Below are 21,186 nucleotides of genomic sequence, written 5' to 3' on the forward strand. Positions count from 1 at the left end.
AACAATTACTACAACTACTTGCAAAGCTGTAAACAAAATGTTGAAACACAACATCTTTTTACAAATCAATCCATCCAGAGAGTAAGTGTGGATGTCTGACAGCTGAAATGATCAGCCCATGATATATCTCACGGTCTCTGTGAAAGCAGCTCGTCCTTTTTCCACGGCAGTCAATAGCTGGTAAAGCCTCTTTCCCTGCCTGCCTCAGTGGAGCTGTAAAACCTGACCTCCTTAATCTTTCAGTGCCTTTTGATTTCCCTCAGCTTGACTGGGCGTGAACACACATCAGCACTTAAGATGAAGAGAGCCATCGCCTGTTGATTTCTTCAGGCGTCGGGCGCTGAGCATCGGAATTTGGAATTTGAGTATTGGGGTTCACATTCAGCTGCATTCGTTTATACTGAAAATCCAGATGTTATGATACGACTATAGTCAGCAGCAAGAGATACCATATAAATGAAAAAAAAAAAAAAAAGCACTATATAACCAGCATCCTGATATATTCCTTTCATTATGCACAAGAAATGATGCTGTAAGCACTAATAATGATGAGTGAAGTGGGATGCTTTACATAAAAAGCACTGGCCAGGGTTGCAGGGTGATGTTTATATTTATTCTACATCACGCCTCTCCTGCTGAACAATATCTAGGGCCTGGTTGCTATGGCAACTAGCAAGCCCATACTGGAGAGCGACCAGGAGACATTAATAAGCTTACTGTGAGCTTCTTTGGCTCCTTCTGTTGGTCATGAGCGCAGGCAGTGACTGTAGGATGTCTAGCGGCACATACGGGAATACAAAAAAATATTGCAAGCACATTCTAACAAGATGATACACGCGCATTTACACTCATGTACACAACACAGATAGCATTTGTGATGGAGATCGAAGATGCCAGGCAACTGATGGATGAAACTGAGGAAAATGCCCTAAGAAAGTGTTTCACCATCTGCCGATTTTTCCTATCGGCATCGTGGTACCCACAGTGTGAAGGAGGCTCTTGTGGCGAAGAAGAGGGGATGCAGCAGGGAGGGGTCAGCGCCTTGTTGGAGGCACAGACAGGAACACGACTAGCTGTGGGAGGGAGGGAGGGAGGGAGGGAGGGGTGCAGGACTGTGAGTCTTTGTAACATAAAGATTCCCCTGGAAAAAAAAAAAAAAAAGCCCTCCCCCATTCCCCCACAGCAAATCTCCCACCCCTATTAACAAAGCCATGGTAAGCTAGTGTGTGGCCATGTTATCCAGGCTAAGGGTGGGGCACTTTGTGTGAGTGTAGGCTGGCATGCGCACAAATGCGTGAAAAGCCTTGTGCATGACGGAGAGCAATATTTATATGTATTCATATGTATTATAATTAATGCACAGCTTTTATTTATTTACATATTTTTAATTTAGTTGCAATGCGTTAGTCCCCAACAAGCTGCTGGCCCCTGTTGTTCTTAATTTTCACAATCCCAGGAGACTAAAGCTAATTAAGCACAGATGAGTATTTTTTTTATGTGCCACATGCAAACAATAACACTTAAACAAATAACAAAACATTATTCATTAGACTGGAATAAAATTCAACATTCACGGAGAGACTTAACTTCATCACGGCTATTTAAAGTTTGTAGTACATTACAAATATTTATTAAAGAGCAATACTCAAAATTAACTTGATTATTGTATCGTGACTTTTGCACCAAGAGAACATAGTGAAACTAAGTTGATATTTCATAATTAATGATAACTGGCAAGGAAAAGATAAACAACTGTGAACAGTGAATCCAGCCCAGTTCAGCAACCTGACTTCTATCAGGTTACCAGGCAGAAGAAAAGCTTAAATACCTTGTACAGTGTCCACAATACCACTGATTTAAGAGGAGTGCACAAACCTGCTAGAACACAAGACAATGGCAAAATGCTGTTTGGGACAAAAACAAGAAAAACGTCTCACATGCTGCCTTGTTACTTACAACACTCACTACAGCACAGTATATCTTGTGATCTAATCACATCTCAAACACGTCGTAGCACAATGACTAACAGGATATGAATGGTTACACAAAGATAGACTAGTTGCATGATATTGACCTTTTGTATACTTCAGGGTGTGCATTCATACCAAGTAAAATTTTGAGTTTGTTTCAAACTTTGCCGTGTTTACTTGTGGTTTCATTTGTCTGAGCAGGAGAGAGACAGTTGGATGCAAGTGGAACCAAATGATCTCACTAAATCTAATTGAGAACTGCAAAAGACTACAAACTAGAGGAAATGACCACCATACAAGACATAAGGTTAAATGGGTGGATGTTGGACATCAGTCCACATCAGTCTCCTTATACACAACAGTTGATTTATTCTAGGAAAAGCTTACCTTCATAATTAGAGGCGAAACATTTTTCAAATGTGTTGCTCACTGTCATTTTTATGCTTTTTAACAGCAAAGAAAAAGACAGAATAAGGCAGAGAAGTCAATGTATCTTGGCTAATCCCACATTGATACTGTGAAGGCAGATTACCTGAATCCTCTATGATGAAAATGTCTGTTAGCCTTTTGCTTTCAGTTTGCAAATGACTTAGGAAAGTAAGTAAGTTGTTTTTCACTAGTGGTTGACCATATGAAATAATTTCATTTCCAGATTTGGGTGCTTGAAAGTGCAAATGCATATGAGGCCAAAGAGTTTTTGGAATATTGACCACTGAATAATATTGAATATTGACCAGAGGTAAAAGCAGGAGAGTCCACACTAGCTTCATCTGGATCAAAGTGACAGACCATCAGACAGACCAACCAATAGACATTATCATCCCTCATAGCTAATTAAAACTTGCTAAATTAAACAACAGGAGGTCAGACCATGTGGTTGAACAATATGCTGCAGAAACTTAATGGAATTATTAATGAAAGATGTTGCATTAAGCAATTAAACATAAATAAACCATTACATTTGAACATGAATAACTTATACGTTAATTTTGAAACATCAGCATAATTACCATAAACGCATCATAAATCGAGATCATATTGTGGTTCTTCAAGAAGGCTTGTGGATTCATTTAATTCGGACAGTAAAGGCTGAGGAAAAGATGACTTAAAACATCCATTAGTTAACAACAACAGGCTTTGATGGGTCAAATTCTAAAAACAACTCCTATCTGTCCATGTACTCTTCCATCCCTGTATGATTTACAGTCTGTTTAAGTCCATGTGTTTACTTATATGATTCTCAGAATTCTCTGCTTGCCTCCTTCTTGACTGCTCTCCAGCTCTCTGCTGCAGCAGAAGCTCAATTCCCCCACAGGAATCATTAAAGTTTCATCTAATCCAACCTGTCTGATCATCCATCCATACGCCCATCTGTCCGTACCGCAAGTCAAGTCAGATTTTATTTCTATGGCACATTTCATCCCCCAGTTTAATGTACCTCAATGATCTTCCAGTTATTCCTCTTTGCCTCCCGTCCCTCAAGCCACCCCTCGGTTTGTCAATATATTTGGCGCTCCATGTGAGGTACTAGCCACCTTGTGGGTTATTAGTTCTGCATCTAGAGTATCAACTTATGGCTTGTGCATTTCAGAAAATGTTGAAAAGAAATTGCATGTTGCATTACGCCACACCTTATGGGATTTAACATGGACGTCTTCACACTTTCAGGCGGTTAATCGATGACTGAATTCATATATCCCAAAATGTCAATTATTTAGGAATTAAGAGAAGCGGCAATCCATTGGTTCCAGGGGTCTCATCGGACCACGAGCTAGCTGTAAAAGCTCGACCCCTAGTCCAGATAATCCTGGAGTTGAAATCTTAAAATCTCCAAAAGTGGGAAACCCTTGCTTATGCAGTGTGTGTCCACACATATAGTGCGCTTTTACATGATAAGAATCCAGTGACACCTCCGTGGTGATGGTATAATTGAATCTGTATGACTAATAAGATTAGGAGAATCCCATTTTGAAATCAGATGTCCCCCCCTTCCCTTATTTGAGGAGAGGTTGAGTTAATGCAGTAGAGTCACTGCCGCCGCGAGGGGGGGGGGGGACGACGGGCTTAACCACTCTGTCTAAGGGCCAGGGGTGTTTGGGGTGTTTGGGGTGTAGCCAGGCAAGTAACGGTGAGCCACACTCTTAAACACCCCTGTCCAAACACGGCAGTCTGAAGGTGGAGATTCAGTGCTCAGTCTCTACCCCAGTGTTGCCTTCAGTGTTTCCATTCTTCATTTTTCACACACACACACCTGCCACCTCAACTGCTCAACCCCTCCGTCACACATGCGCTTTCCTGCCTTCCACAGAGACCACCCTCTGCTCCATCCAGCCCCCCTGCTTCCCCCCTCCTCCCTCTCCACCAGGGACTAAGGAGGTTTTCAGCACTTGCCACGGCAGCTCGCAATGGACAGCACCACAAAGACTCAGTGATCCCCTCGCATCGCCCCGGCGTTTGACAGAAACCACAGCTGACAGGCAATCTCAGCGTTCAGTAGGGACGTCTAGAGAGAGTGGAGAAGTGAGACAGAGAGAAAGAAAGACGAAGTGCTTTGTGGACTACCCCCTTAAAGATAAATAAGGTTTTGAAAACACAATCCAAACAGGCATTTTGTTTTAGATCTCTCTTGTTGCTCTAGAACAGAATCAGCACAATGGAAGAAGATATGGATGAGGGGCAGACCCAGAAAGGTAAGGAAGGATTTCTTTGCACATTTTGGGTAGATTTCCTTAAGTAAATCTGACATGGGTGTCAGTGATGCCTCTACAGAGACAATTGCACAAATGTTAGCCTTTCCCTTTCTGAGTAGGAGAGCAGCTGTTTGTGGTAATTCCTTTGTCCATTGAGTGTCAGCACTCCACTCCAGAGTGCACGTCTATATGTGCTATGTGGGTAGGCTGAGGGGTGTGAACTGCCCCATCGAGGGCTGGATTGTCTTTGTTTGCCTGACAAGGCTTTCATGCTTGTCGTGATGGCTGTGTGGGGAAACATGAAGAGCGAAGAACCAAACCAAGCTCCTACACTCATTAATCCATCAGCTTTCAGGTTCCCTTCTTTGTGTCCAAATACCCAGACGGTGTATTTTGCAACGATGCTTTGCGACATACAGTGTGGATTCGATGCAGAGGGCAGGGGGCTCTTTCGTTTCGTTTAAGAGGGCCAGTGTTTGCTTTGTTCAAAGTGGAATTGCTATTTATACTTCACACACACCCCCACCACCACCACCACCACCTTTTCTCTGCATGAATGATTCAGTGTATGGTTGGGAGCCACAAAAGAAAGAGTAAAGGAGTATATTTTTGTTCACAAGTGGACTGCAAGACTTTAAATAAAGATGTTCCTGCTAAAGCAAGCCTGGCGTGATACATGAGCAGTGATGGACAGGATGCTTTTTTAAACCGTAGAACACACCTTTGTCTCTGCCTCCCTTGTCTCGCTCCCTCTCAGATTGACTTCATGTGACAGGCATGGCTTCATATGTTTGTTTCTCTTCCCTCCTGTTTTTACCTCCATGCAGCCTAGCGCTCCTCACAGGGACACCATGAGCTCAAACAGTTGCCATGGCACTGGCCAAGTGTAGTCATTATCTATTCTCTCTTCACCCACTCCTGCTGATGACATTTCAGTAACACAGGAATAGCTCAGTGTCTCTGAGAGAATGGGAGGGAGAGAGACAGAAAGAGGTACAGAGGCAGAGTCAGACTGACAGAAATTAGAAGAAGTGGGGGAAGACCGCAATTGGAAGCGAGACCGAGTCCAAGAAAGAGAGAGAATAACGCATGACTCTATGTTAGTTATGCACATCCAGTTACTAACGAGAGATTCCATTTTGATCCCCGGTGATTAAAGGGATTGACTGCTGCAAGATCATTTAGGGGGGGGGTGCTGTTCCCATGTAATGTCTGGCATGTCTGTCTCCAGCAACCTTACAGATCTCCATCTAATACATCTCGGTCGCCATTACTAGGTGTGTACTCAGGCATTCACGTTCAGAAAGCAAAATCTGTGAGCCTTGGCCACTAACACAAATGCTCACCCAAGTGAAAGAGGCAGCCATGCAAGCTGTGCATGCATTTCTGTACGCCATGTCCATTTATTTGGGCCAAGCTTGGGTTTGTAAAGACAGTACTTACTGTAGTGCGCACTCATAAACTGCAAGCTCTGTTAGCTTGAATTTAGCTCACTGCCAAACATTTTCCTCTGAACATCTTAAAGATTGTGAAATCCGCCAAAGGAAGGTTGCAGTTTTGTTTTGTTTGTTGCTGCAGTCAGAGTTGGTCGGCACAAACCATTTCAGAGGTGCAAAAGAGAAACGTCTTTTTTTTTTCCTTCATATGACGTAATTGTTTTACTGTCACTTGATAAACATTGATGTCGCCGCGGAGCCTAAAACTTGAGCAGAGAAAGGAGATTCAGGATAAAGTGTAAGATGCATTCAAGGACAGAAAATGGTCACAAATGCTGTACTTGGCATTTATGGCTATAACATTTGTTTTGTACAGGAAAAATGACCATGGCTCAAAAAGAGTTGGTTAGAAAGTAAATACCCAACCTGTTACCTCAGAAGCTGACGTTCACTCTGGTCCAGCCACCAGAGAAATGTATGCAGCCACTCACAGGCTGACAGGCCTTCATGGTTCACCAGAAACGCACCACAGGAAAAATGTTATTTGTGTCTTTGAGTGACTTCCGAAAGTTTCATTAGAATTCTTTAGTAGCTAGTAAACAGACTGCTTGTTAACTATTATGAATTAAAACATTTATACAACAATGTGCATGCTAGTGTGGAGACAGTGAATGGCATCAGAGGTGATCAGGTATATCACATGCTAACAGAAACACCTGGAGAGTGAAAGTGTTTGACTAAAGCCAGCTAAAAGCTAAGGCCTTACTGCTGAGTCCATTTCTAACTATGCTTTTAAACAAAAGTAGTTTCTAATCTAACCTATTTCTAAATTGATCAGTAAGATTTTACTGGCTTTGGAAGGTTGTGTATCTGTTCACTCTTGGTAAAAAAAAAAAAAAAAAAGTGCTTCCCATGAATTATCAGGCTATAAGATCATGGCACAACATTCCTGGAGATTTATTGGTTGATGGAGCATGACATAATGTGAGATAGATATGTCATAACAAGATAGCAGGGCTCACTGGTCACCTAACCATGTGGGGATTTTATATAATGACTGACTTGAAAAGTGACAGCTTCTTTCCTGGTTCTTGAAGACAACAGATGATTGAAATGATTGCTTGGGTGAAGCATGATGAACATTAAAGCCATCCTGTCAGGTTTCATTCCATGTCACTTTGATATCATGCCTGTCATTCTGTGAATATCTGTAATCGCTTGCAAGAATCATTGCTCATCTCCAGCAGAGGTTAGAGCTGTGACCAGAAGCCTCGGCTCTGCAGTGACACGCGATAACAAACAGGCTCATAAATGACAGAAGAAATTGAAACGAATATCATCATTCTCAAGGATAGCATGAAAAATACAGATTGGCTTTTCGCTGCTGTGAGGTTGGCCCAAAGGAGGCTGCAGTCCAGCGAAGATCAAGTCAGAGGTGGGGCAGAAACATTGCTCACAGCAAAAGTTCTGTAAAACACAAGCACTACAACAATATTTATGTCCAGCCATGACAACTTTAAAAGCTTATGAATGTCACACAGCATTGTTTATCTGAGAGGACCACAGGATTTATGGCAGCTTTTATTGCCAACTAGGTGCTATATTTACAACCTACTAGGCATTCATACCACTGTTAAAAGGACAATGTAATGTAATTTTGTTGGTGAAAATGCCATACACTTCACCCAAATACACTGCAAATAGGTGCTTCCACCACAAAAGAGATGTAGGTGTCAGTGAGTGCACTCACAGCACGCTAATGCCCGTCTGTCTTCCTCTTGTGAGGCGGCAAATCTGAGATTATGAGTCAGATGCACCAGGTGGGCACTGCTCACTTCAACTGCTAGCCAAATGTAGCAGTGCACATTATGCACCAAAGGGGCCATCAGCGGCAGGGAGCGAAACCAACGCCCTTCGGTGGGAAAAGGGGGCTAACGCTGTTATGAACGCAGGGATGAAATGAGAAGTTTTGCAGGGGAGTTCTGCAAATGAACACAATATGTTTAATAAGTTTAATAAGAATAAAAACCCAATAACATTCTGGCGAGCCCACACTGGTGGTAGATGGAAAATTTGGGGAAGGCACACCTGTTAGCATTTCCTGAGCCAAAAATCTACTCCGCGAGGCACTGCTTGTCCTTCTGTTTGATCAGTTTGATCAGGAAACTAACTTGGCAATGCATTACATGATGAGGATCTCATTGATATTTTTGTCTCCATAAATCATAGCAGAATGTTTGTCAAATGACACAACATGAACTCAGCAGACACAACGTACAATAGCAGTGAGTTCTGCCGTGTTTTTTAATGGTTCGCTGAGTTTCATGCACTTTGAATTTAAACTCCCATAATAAATGTCAAATTTGCATTGAGGCTAAGGCACGGTGAATTCACAAGAGGCTGCTTTGAATATCGGTGCTGCGGCCGGACTGATGGACGGTAAATGATTCTTCATTAAACACTGCATATTTATCGGGTATATAATTATTATTGAAGATATTATTGTGTTAAAATGTCCCTTCATTTCTATGCAGTAGCATGTCCAAAAGCTTTCTCATCATTCAGTGGGATGAGTCAGCTTGTTTTAAAGAGCCGGAAAGAATTTTATTGAAACTTGAAGTGAGGGTTTGTGTCCGATGATGGCCTTAATACTGTTTCTAAGGATATACCACTCTGACATGATAGCTTCAGGTCAGAGTACAGTATCTGCCTTCAGTGAGCTCGGGTCATGCTTCACAGTACAGAGCCCTTCTCTTTTCGTGTCCCTCCCTGCATCTCTTGTTCAGTGCTCCGAATCCTGACCCGCCCCGGCCCTGATGAAGTCAAGGGAGTTCCACCAATTGTTTTTAAGAAATTTGTTGGGGCTATTAGTGGAAAACTTCTTTGGGTATTCTCGCAGGAATGACTCCCAAGTATTGATGTTTAAACAAAGGAGAACAGGTGTTCATAACATAATGATGCAGGGTGTATTCCTGGATCCCAGCAAAGATCGTAACCTTAAATAATATTATGATAGTGCCACCGTTCAACATGATAGTCGTTGACCCATTTATTCCTACAGCTGTAATATATATAACTTGGGTTGAGAGAATTTCTTGATGTTTTAAGCAAATAAAGAGAGTTTTTTTCATTGCTTAAGGCTCATTTGAAAGAAAGAATTTCGAGCTACAGTTAAAGTTAGTTCAGAAATTTCAAATTAACCTTCAAATCAACCTTAAAAAAATGCATTTAAAGAATGGAATGAAACTGTTTCGATTCACACTCTGAGAACACTTTTTTTGTTCTATTGTTTAGGAGTCACTTTAATCCCTCCACCAGGCTGCACGCTTAAAATGTGCAAACTGAAAGTAAAAGAACAGCCCTCATATCTTCTCCTGAGTTTTTGACATTTGCCCCTCAGTTCCTGGAGTGAACTTGGCACAGATAAAAGACACATCCCTTCTCAGCAGTCATGTTCTGACTCCTCCATCTCTCAGGGAAAAAGAATGAGAGGAAATCAGCGGCTGAGCTTTTGGACCTGGCCTGTACAGTTCTTTTTACCCCGAGGGGTTATCTGCGTAATGTGTCTCATTCACTATTGTCCCACTGAATTTGTTGACATACAGTAAGTGGGTCATGGCTCTGAAGTACCCGGTCTATTCGCAGATTTTGCGCTGCGGTTGACATGGCAACCATACTGGTTGATTAAACATGCGCAGAGGAGATGGGGGCGTGCGGGAGCTGAAAAAACCTGCTCGCTTCAGGGGAGGGGGGCTGCGCATTAAATATAGGAAAGCAACGAGACTTGTATACGCCCATTACTCTCAGACTGTCACAGACACACCATCCCCCCACTGAGGTCTTTCTCTCTCTCTCTCTCTCTCTCTCTCTCTCTCTCTCTCTTTCTCTCTGTCTCTCTCTCCCTAGGACCAGGCTCACTGCTACCCCACCCCCATTCAAAACTCCTCTGGTAACAAGGAACTAATAACTGCTGACTGAATGCGCAAAAATTGAGTACGATTGGATGTCTTGTGGTGTGAATTAGGTCGACGTGCACCAGATTATTAGAATGATCATTAAATTATCATTCTCTTTATTTGCTTTAGTTTGTTTCCTCCTGTAACACTGCATCTTATTCATTTTCTCTGTGGCTCTAACTGCACAAAAAACAAAGCATTTATGTGACTTCAAAAAGAAAAGATTCACTTTAATGAGGGCTCCACCAACAAAGACGTATGGGCCAATATCAGCTTTGAAAAGCAATTATTTGGAACCAGTCCAATATTACTTTAATGGTCGATGCTCTTCTGATAAATCAGATATCATCACTGGCTTTAATCAGACCTGCCAACTCCAGTGGGATGGAAAAAGGAGACCTTCAATTTACAACCCAACGCTTTCAGTATGTCACCTTTGACACTGGGCTAAACACAGCTAAAGTAGTAAAGATCATTTTGGACACGGTTACATTACCGCAGCTAAAAAGCAACATTTCAAGTTAAAGCAACCGAAAAGATTCTTTACAAACATTAGGGTCAAATGAGGTCCTGCCATAAGTCCATTATACTGCCGGTCTGTTTCACTTTCTCTCTGTCTGTCCGTCTTTCTCACTTTGTCTGGTGTTTTGACCCAAATGATGCGCTAAAAGGATTTACATGACTTTGCTGATGTGCTCATCTTGGTTGTTGTTTCGCAGATACGCAATTAAGGGGTTGATAAAGGCTTTAACAAATTATTGACAGGTCACAAAGTTTTGTGCCAAACATAAGTTTTAAATAAACTTTGACACTGGAAATATCTAAGGTAAAACTTAAAATGTAAATATACTGGAGTCAATATAGGTTGCTACTCCCCTCTGAAAAGATCCTGTTAACAGATCCAGTGGGGTAAAAAAAATCCAATAGGTGAGGCTTTAAGTATTGATCGTTTCAATCACTGTGGATTAAACCAGACATGCTGTGAGCTGGTTAAATAAAATAAAAATACACATCTAAGCATGAAGAAAACATACAAACATAAGTAAAGTGAGAGAAGAATCTCTTTAAAAATAATGTAATTTTACTCATTAGCGGCCTAAAAGGGCAGCAAATCCTTCATTAATTAACCCCATCTGATGTTAGAGTCATGTTTTCTTTGAAGGACGTCATTTGGCTGTGAGCATTACTTAAGGATAACCTCATCCCTCATGTGATTGTTGACTGGGACAGTGAGAGTCTGACAGAGTGTGTGTGTGTGTGTGTGTGTGTGTGTGTGTGTGTGCCTTTGCCTGTCGGATATGACACTGACAGATGGAGGAGAAGTAGGTGGTGGGAGGGGCCTAGGGAGGGGGTCATCCTTTCCCTTTGTATTAGGGAGACGCCTTCTGTTGATTGGACCGCAATGTTTGGGGTCATTGTAGGCTTCACTTTTTTTTTTTTTTTTTGAAACACAGGCTTTTTTGTGTGGAGGATAAAATGTCCAAAACTCCACCGTCCTCTCGAAAGCCTGTCTCTTTGTTCATAATTCATGAGACTAATCCTCATGTCGCCAGATTTTCAATTTTGGCAAGTGAAATTTATTTGATTAACACTCAGTGGGAAGAACATCCTTAGTCGTGCCGTCCGTGTTAGAGACACATGGGGAATAATAAGCATTTAAATCTTAATCTAATTCGAAATACTGATCTATTTCTAAAAGATATTTAACCTCCTGAGCCTTCAGTGCTTTGCAGACTCTCAAGGCTGGAATAATATACAAAAATAAAGCTCTTTATCTGCAATAAAAACAATAACTTCAAATATCCAAAGAACTACAATAGCTCCAAATTGCCTCCTGCTTGATCAATACGCCAAATAAGAACACGCAATATTCTTCCTTATTGCTCCTACTAGTCCATTTAATTCACAATTTAACTTGTTGTAGGTCTTTACACAAAACCAAAGCAGTGCTACACCTGCGAGCAACATCAATTCAAATACTTGCGACTCCTCATCAAGCAGGGGAATCTTTTATTTTCATCACAGGTAATGTTGGGCTAAGCAGAAAGCATGAATAATGAATGTGAGAGGCTTGTGCTCTGCTGCACTGTGCCGCTTCTAAATTATGGATCAAGCATCCAGTAGCTCTCCGAGTCAGTTCGCACCACCACTTGCCATTTTTCACCAGCTCCATCTGCACTCAGTTATGATCAATGAAGAGTTACAGAGAGGAAATGAGAGGATGTGCTGGTATGAGAGGTTGTGTTTAATGCAGTGAGGACATGTATTACTTAATATCGGAGCTTGAGAAATAAACCAGTTAATCAAACACTGTCGCACAATAGCCACAAAGCTGTGACAGCATGGTCCAGGAATTTTTTGGAAAACACTCAAAAATGTAAGACTAAAAACAGAGATTCCCATTAACATCCACTCAAGACTAATTCATCTACTCAGTAGTAATTCTAAGCTGCATTTGACACTGTGATTTAATTTTGCCCTTTCCTAATATCCTTCTCTGTGCTGGATCAGAGGAGTTTCCCCTACACAAAATTAAAAGCAGACGATCAATAAAACATCACACTTGTCACATCCACTCACTAATGCTCCCATCTTACCCTGTAACTTCATCTTCAACTGTTTCCATGGAAACAACACTTCCTCTCAGTCAAGTCACGTAGATGACATTATTTTGTTGTAGCTTGCAAACTGTTATAATGTGAACCAGTGGCCAGGGCTGCTATTTGGGTTTGTAGTACAGTAAACAATAACGAACCAGACTATTGATTCGATAGGCACTGCTTACATTAGGGAAAAGGAAAATATATTCAAAATGAAAAGAACAGCAAGATGCCAGCTCCAGCTGGTTTCCTCTGTGTGCAGAAATGTAAATAATGCAGAGGTAATAAACCTTGATTGAGGCCGTGGCATAAATCATTTATATTACTGCTCATCTCCATCCATGTAAAGCACAGGCTCCGAACATCGACAGCGCCAAATTTAACCAGCGTGTCTCCAAGGAGGATGAAAGGAAAAAAAACAGATGAAGTAAGATAAGACATTCAAGCTCAAGTTTCAAACATTCTTGACAAAATTCATCTAACAAAAAGAATATTTTCAGAGTAAGTACATAAATCAAGTCTCTCTGTGCTGCATCAGGGTGCTTCAGAAAAAATGACAATCTACAGTTTTCAATCATTAAAATAGTTACCAGTTTGAACCTCCTCTCCTGCTTAAAACAGGCCAACTGGGCCGCGGGCATGAAGGGTAAACGTGACTGCTCGGTCTCATCTTGTCAGAAAACACCGTTGCATCAATAAATCCTGTCGCTGTCTGCTTCCTGAAACAACAAGGTAACTCGCGATAATGAGTCTGAGAGAGAATGGGTGGTGACAGAATCACCTTTTGTCTCAGACATACTGAAAAAAAAAAAACTGCTATTCATACATTTACCGTGTATCTCTGGCTATGCTTGTTTAATGGAACATGTTTAGTTTCCCTTTTCCAACCATATGTGGCCAAATCAGGTTTCTTATGGAAATTTCAGGTGCAAACGTAATAAAATGACAACGGTAGCAGTAGGATTTCAAACTGAAATATGAGTAGAAAAAAATCTCACCAACACTGGCGTCAGTAGACCAGAATGTAATGCATATGCAACAGATGTTACTTTTGAATAAAGGCAATCATTGTAACCCTCTGATGGATACAACAAATCCATGCTGCTTCTATAAGAGCTGGCCAAACAAATTCTAGCAAACTAATAAATGTGCCAACAAGGCAAGCTGAGGGCGAGTTAGGACATCAAAATTAATGCCAAAATAACACTGTTAGGAACTGTATATCTTCATTTCCCTTTTAACTATCAAACCTATCCTATCCATTGGGCATAAATTGTAGAATTTAAGTCGTTTCACCACTCATCCAAGAGGCAGCGTTCGTTGTACTGGCAGAGACGGAGTCCTAGCCATTGAAACGTACCACAGGTTGACAGACTCACATAAACTGAGGTGTGAATTGGTGTGAAACCACCTGGGAGTGGATGTCAGATGGCACTGTTGGTACCTGATGCACTACAAGGCACCAAAGGTGAGGTGTCTCCTGAATTTGATGTACCTTCCCAGGTAATGTCCCACTCCCCGGGGCTGGGAAAAGGGGGTGTGATGGAGAAATACAAAGGCAGTGAGGATGGGGGAATGTTGTAAACAGCAAACAGTTGCCGAACACCAGCCTAAACCTACAGAAAACCTACATATACACACGGGCACTTAAACCAGACATTTTGAACTTTCCACAATTGAGCCCAGACAACACCTACAAACGGAGGCTAAAAGCAGAGAACAGAGGCATGTCCAGCAGGCACTGCAAAGCTAACTCATGGCTATTTCAATTGAGCCATTTATATTTTCTAAAGCTGTAGCCAACCTGAGTGCATTCTGGAGTAAAAAAAAAAAAAACCTGCACAGATTACTGGGAAACACATAATCAGCCAACCCTTCCAGGACAAAAAAGGTTAAAAATTAAGTCAGAAGGCAAAGTTGACATTCTGCAGTGTAGCACTGGATTACATCAGCGAGAATGCAGACAATCTAGGGTGAGGGTCAGAGCTGCACCAAGCGTCTGAGTGTTCGGCACAGCCCAGCAGGCGGACCAGCTACTTGGTATTCCACTCAGGTTTGGATCAGAGTCAGAAGCAGAAGAGTTGGGGAGGAGGGATTTCTGCTCTGGCTGCTTTGTAACGCAGGTGAGGAAAGCAAGATAAACATAAAAGAGATGGTGCTAATAACGTTCTTGATGAACGATTCCAAAATCTTTTTTTATCGTCTCTACAACTCACAGTGAGAATTGACTGTGCTGTCGTAGAGACTCTTTTTCCGAACGAGGAATGCAGCACAGTGATGTAACCGATCAAGAGGAATTTGCAGTTTCTATAAGCAAGGAACTCCATTGTTCATCTCACATGCGTGTATTGATCGGGACTTCAGACAGTTATGGATATACAGCCAGCAGCTCTCCCATGTGAAACAGCTCTAATGGAAGAGTTACAAATGGACTCAGAATGGGCTGTGTGGTTAATATGCTGCAATGCACTGCAAGGCCCTATAAAGTCTGGTTCTTTGTTGCTTCCAAAGGAAATAAACTCCACTTCTGTTGTTGTTACTCTGAAAAATGACTGACTCGGTACACAAACACACACACACACACACACAAATACACAAGCATGACAGGGAGACCAATAAATCTAAGCGACTCATACAGACACATTCGCATGCACAAGTATTTACAGACTCAGCGTCTCTGAAAGCAATCTGTGCAACAGGAGATTGAAGTAGGAGCCGTGGAGTGATTAGTCACCTTAAGGGCCCCCAGGGACAGGAAGCTGGGCAAAGAAGAATGGGGTTAAAGGTCAGGATCATCATGTAAAGCTCTGCCTGAGTTTTTAATGTTGACTAAAATGTCAGCATCCTCTGTAGGGCTGAACAGCTGACAGAGTGAATATGCTGCACAAACCCTGAGTACAGAGGAAACACGAGGGCAGATCTCAGCATAGATCAAGTGGAAGTGGCCGTTAAATATCTTACTCCATTTTGTGACTTTGAATGTTCCGACATTTGACGCATAAAGAAATCAGCTACCTACACACCAAGGAGAAGGGTACCGTACGCCACAACTTTGTCAAATTGCTGTGCTTTGTTCCGCTGTGCATGCATGCCTCTCGACTGTGGTCTGAATGTTTGAGATTCTTAAAGAGTAAATGGCAGCACAGTGTACAACATGCAAATGCGTTTGCCCTTTGGCGAAGATTTGTTGAATTATCTACAGCTCAGCAAAATAGTAGGAAATTTCAACCCATCTCGGATTTCCTTTGAGAAGTTTAACTGTACTTTTCCGTCGTTGTTGCCTAACAGGTGCCTTCTCCGATCTCTTTGTGTGTCTTTAGGATGCCTTGAATGCTGCATCAAATGCCTGGGTGGGATCCCATACCCATCTCTTGTAGCCACCATCTTGCTGTACGCGGGCGTGGCTCTGTTCTGCGGCTGCGGACACGAGGCCCTGTCAGGTACCGTCACCATCCTCCAGAACTACTTCGAGGTGGTGCGGAGCCCTGTGGATGCACTGGACGTCTTCACCATGTGAGTAGCAAAGGACAACACTCAATTTAATGGCTACTTAGTTATTGGAAAAGAAAACATTACGGGCCCTTGAGAAATTGGCAATATGCATACCCACAAGGAGAAACAAGCATGACTTTAATATATGCTCTTTGACATAGTCAACATTATCCACTCTGCACCAAATCTCCAAATGAATTAGATGTTTGCTTTAAAACAATATGGCGTCTGTATTATCTTCATGAAATCTCTCTTCTGCCCTGCGGAAATTTTACATAAAGGTTTGTTATATTTGAAAGAATAATGCGTAACATTGTGTTGTGGGTGTTTTCAGTGGTTCTCTATTCATTCTCCAGGATTGACATTATCAAGTATGTGATCTACGGCATTGCTTCGGCTTTCTTCGTCTACGGCATCCTGCTGATGGTGGAGGGCTTCTTCACCAGTGGAGCCATTAAAGACCTGTATGGAGACTTCAAGATCACCACCTGTGGACGCTGTGTCAGCGCTTGGGTAGGACTAACACTTTAGTGCCTTCACTTATTTCCTAAATTAAGTTTAGATTTTGGTTGCCTCATATCTACTGTCTACATCATCATAGCTGCTATTAATGGCCAATGCTGCTCATGCTTCGTGTCCAGCTCATTCGTTATTGGTTTTTTGGCAAACTGAGGTTGCTGCGGTCACCACAGATATTTTTGTTGGATGATTTAATGTCCAAGAACAATAATAATGATAATAATAATAAACATTATTTGGGAGAATTTTATGCCACTGACATAATTAGAACATAATATAACATTAATGCAAAGATATCCATTATTGCTAACTGTCATTAAATGATTTATTCATTTGCATGTGTTTGTGAAGACCATTTGAAAAGAAATGATTTCCTAATACCACCACTGTCTCACATCTGAAGTGCTCTAAAATTACATTGAAAACATCTGTCAAAATAATTGTATTATGCTGCCATAACGATAAAATAAAAAAAATTAGCAGCCCTCTCGTACAGAGCGTATCAGAGAGCCTGCAGCAATCCTAACAAGATTATCTCTGGACCATAATTGCTTAGTAAATCTGAGGCTCCACAGGGAGGCAAAGGAAATGAGCTATGCTGTGGTATTTGTGGTCACTGGGGTCATTAAGTTTGTGAATGTTAATCTTGTGCCCAAACTAAAATAAGACAGATTGCCAGAAACGGTGGCCACCTTGAAACCCAAAGTGTCACAGTTTCACCCAAGCCAGTTTGTTTCCCCCAAGACCCGTGCATCTTTCCTAAATGGCCTGGAACAAACGCAAACCCATTCTAGAGCAGTAGCCGCACATCGGGATACAGAAAACATCAGTCGAAGTTCTATCTTGCATAGTTAATCATATCCACGCCGTAATGTCGAGTACCTAAAGGTGATCTGTGTTCCTCTGCTTCTCCTGCAGTTCATCATGCTGACATACATCTTCATGCTGGCTTGGCTTGGAGTGACTGCTTTTACCTCCCTCCCGGTCTTTATATATTTCAACATCTGGAATATTTGCCAAAATGCCACTGTGCTGGAGGGGGCCACACTCTGCCTGGACCCACGCCAGTATGGTAAGGAAGGATTATCCCGTCTCCATTCCTGCACCCCACACTGCTCAGATCTCCACGTGCTGTTGTCTAAATTGCTGCTTTTATCTGAACTTCTTGGAAAAGTTCTTCTTGAATTCACCTTGCAGAATGTAAAGTTTGCATTACTTTATCCATTCATAAATTCTGGATGGTAAATCCAACTAATTAAGGCTATGGATAACTGACAGCAGTGTCCTACTAACCTCATACTGCATAGATATATAATAATATATCATGAATTTCACAGTAATGTGTTAAATAAGCCACCATGGAAATGAAATACTGCAAATGACCCATTTCAAAAGGTGATGTTCCCCATTTTTATATTATAATACATATTGAACACCCCCCTAAAAATGTAATGATCCAGAATGACATTACGTTAAGCAAGGTGCATCATATCTGTGGCTTATATGGCTGGGTCATCATTTTTAATTAGCACCACCTCTTTCAGCCCATTAGCCACCGACAGCCACTAACACTGCCTCTGTGTCAACAACCATTTGTGCTGCCACATACACATTAGAGGCCTATATTTTGCTCGTATGCGACAATGTGTACGTCCATATTTTATTGGTGTGACTGTTCATATGTGCTTGTCTGTTCTCTGTCTACATTCAGTTCATACTTCATAAATAAAGCCCTTTATTTCAGGTATTGTGCCAATTGCTGAGGCGAAAACCGTGTGTGCTGGATCAGAGAAATTCTACAAGATGTGCGAATCCAATGAGGTAAAGTGACATCCGAGTGCCTGCGTTAATAATTAATGTAGATGGCATGAATTCGTCATCTTGGCAATAAATCAATAAAGATGATACATTCATGCTAGACAATCGTTAAATGTAAGGAAAAGCACAGTAGGAAAGTTTATCTCAGGCTGCTCACCACCAGGAACAATGACATTGGCAACACAAACGCACCAACTTCAACCACAAAACCAGTGCCGAGGTGCCCTTGAACAAGGCATTTCTCTCAGCAGCTCAGGTGGAGCCGCTCAGAAGCACATAGTGAGCGACTTTAGAAGCACCAGATGGCTGTAAACGATCCGTTTCTTTCTCAGTTTACAGTGGTTACTTTCAGTAACGCATAAATTACTGCTGTGAATAATCTGAGTAACACTGTGTGTGTGTACAGTGACAATAAATGCTTGCTGGGAATATAAATTACACGCAAAATTCAAAAGGCACCTTAAAACACAACAGTGTGCATCACACTAAATCAGCGGACACATTTAAACCATTTTACATTTTTCACAAAGATTGACTCATAAAGTTAGAACACGAGTTGAAGCAGTTGTTTTAAATAACCGGCTAAATGTTCCTAATCACAGGGTTGATGAGCAGAAGGGTGTTTACAAGTGATTGGCAAACTTGCCCCATGAGAAGAGTAATATGTGATTTGTTTTTCTCCTGCAGCTGGACATGACATTCCACCTGTTCATCTGTGCCCTCGCTGGAGCAGGAGCTGCTGTCATTGCTATGGTGAGACACCAACACAACTCGCCTCTCTCTCTTTCAAGGGATGCAAAAAAAAAAAAAAAAAAAAAGCAACCATGAAACAGAAGAACCCATTTGTGAGATGTATTTACAAATGCAGATGGAACTTAAGTTGGTTTTATTTTATTGTTATCTTTTAAATAATGCAGCATCTAGACAATATTTTGTGCAGTGGTGCTGTTTTTGAAAAGAATAAAACTAAGTGTGGGGGAAACGCTGCAGGTGGATGAAGAGCCGTGTTTTGTTGTGGCTGGTTCACAGCGAACCCTGTGCTGTGCTTTGCCTGTGAGAGAATAGCTGTAGATGGGAGAGAGGGCATTTTGGCGCAGTGAAAAAGACAGGGTTTGTCTCCCTCCCTCTTTCGGAGGCGCCAGGCATGTCATGCCGTTGTCATGGAAACAGGGAGAAGAAAGGCTCAGAGATTGTTGCAAACATCACTCGGTAATTTGTGAGGAGCCATTTTCTCAGAAACGGAGAGTGTTTGCTACTAGATGATGTTGCAAATTCTGGCAGGACACTTTTCCCCACATTGCCTTTTTTTTTTTTTGGTTTATTTTCTACTGATGCATCCAAATAATGAGCCGCCCACAAAAAGGTTCAAAGCCAGAAACTCAGTGTTACCACTGTTAAAAGATCTTTTTTTTTTTAAAAAGCATCCGCAGGTGAACAACTGACAAGGAAGAAAACTGAAATGACAGAATAATGTTGGTATTTTCAGCGCGTGAATCGCATAATTGATTTTTCCACACATGAGAAACAAAGAGCAGTGCGGCTTTGCATCTGTCATTCCTTGTGAAAAGAGAAACTGTGTTACAACTTCAGCCATGACAGCACAATACATTCATTATAACCTCAGCTGCCATGGTAACGCAAGTCCAAGACTACATTTAGCATTATGCTGCCACCTGCAGGACCATTGGAAATGTCCTCCTTAATTTAAAGGGCCAGTCCACCCAAATAGATTGATTGTTTGTTCGCTCACACTTCTTGTTTATTTCAGTGAACTTTGTAAAGCACCGTGAGACAACTCTGTTGTGATATATACAAAATTGAATTGAATTGAATTGAAAATAATAAAGTGCCTTCATTGCATTTTAAAAACATGACCACAAAAGTTAATAAAACTGATAATGATTTACACCTTGTTCATATAATAATTTAATGCAATGTTATAGTTCATCCCATGTGATTCCCAGTTCAGTTATTTTCTCTGATAGAAATAATGTTTTTGCAGTTAAATTTCACTAAACAAATATGAATACAAATCATCCTTTTCCACATCCGACAGATCCACTACTTGATGGTGCTTTCTGCCAACTGGGCCTACGTGAAGGACGCGTGCCGAATGCAGAAGTACGAGGACATCAAGTCGAAGGAGGAGCAGGAGCTTCATGACATCCACTCCACTCGCTCCAAGGAGCGCCTCAACGCATACACATAAAAGACCAGCGCGAGGCCTGGCCCTGCCACTCCGGCCTCTCTCCCTCTCTCTCTCCTCTGTCTTTCTATCTGTCTCTCTACCATCCCCTCCTGAGGGGGGGCGGATGGCGCCTAGGGCCCTCGCCACTGCTGATGTCACTGGTGCGTCATATGACAATGTGGTCTGGGGGGGGGCGTCACACAAACCCCCTCAGTCACAAACAGCATTTCAGATGAAAAAAAGCCCCTTTACCTCTCTCATGGATGGTGTTATGAATATCATTATGGCAGTTATATTATTCTTGATACAAGCTGTTTAGTGCTGATAGTAGTTTTAGTGTAGTTTGTAGAATCAGAAGTAGCAGTAGTATTTCAGCTTTTTTTAAATTTTATTTAATTATTTTTTTTTTTTACTTTGAATGGTTTGCGTATGATGTTTTATTTTTCTTAAATTTCTATTCGACGCTACGTGTCATTTTGCACTCATGCATAATTTCTTTTTTGCTGATTTCAGAGGG

At 41.6% G+C, this 21,186-nt stretch overlaps 1 protein-coding gene across 1 annotated transcript; it reads left to right on the forward strand.

Moving 5' to 3' along the window:
* The first annotated feature begins 4,387 nt into the window (after positions 1–4,387).
* Positions 4,388–20,719, forward strand: gpm6aa (glycoprotein M6Aa). The gene is made up of 7 exons (XM_070836820.1): positions 4,388–4,660; positions 15,973–16,165; positions 16,501–16,657; positions 17,582–17,735; positions 18,408–18,484; positions 19,169–19,234; positions 20,538–20,719. The coding sequence occupies exons 1-7, from the start codon at positions 4,624–4,626 to the stop codon at positions 20,688–20,690; spliced, it is 837 nt and encodes a 278-aa protein (XP_070692921.1). The 5' UTR covers positions 4,388–4,623; the 3' UTR covers positions 20,691–20,719.
* The last annotated feature ends 467 nt before the right edge of the window (positions 20,720–21,186 follow it).

This window comes from Pempheris klunzingeri, chromosome 9 (assembly GCF_042242105.1).
Source record: "Pempheris klunzingeri isolate RE-2024b chromosome 9, fPemKlu1.hap1, whole genome shotgun sequence".
Taxonomy (NCBI): domain Eukaryota; kingdom Metazoa; phylum Chordata; class Actinopteri; order Acropomatiformes; family Pempheridae; genus Pempheris; species Pempheris klunzingeri.

Excerpts from the sequence above, each read along its gene's own strand:
- gpm6aa (XM_070836820.1), top strand. The coding sequence starts at position 4,624 with ATGGAAGAAGATATGGATGAGGGGCAGACCCAGAAAG. Across the intron at positions 4,661-15,972 it reads TGAGGGGCAGACCCAGAAAG|GATGCCTTGAATGCTGCATC; the intron begins GTAAGGAAGGAT and ends GTGTGTCTTTAG. Across the intron at positions 17,736-18,407 it reads CCTGGACCCACGCCAGTATG|GTATTGTGCCAATTGCTGAG; the intron begins GTAAGGAAGGAT and ends CCTTTATTTCAG.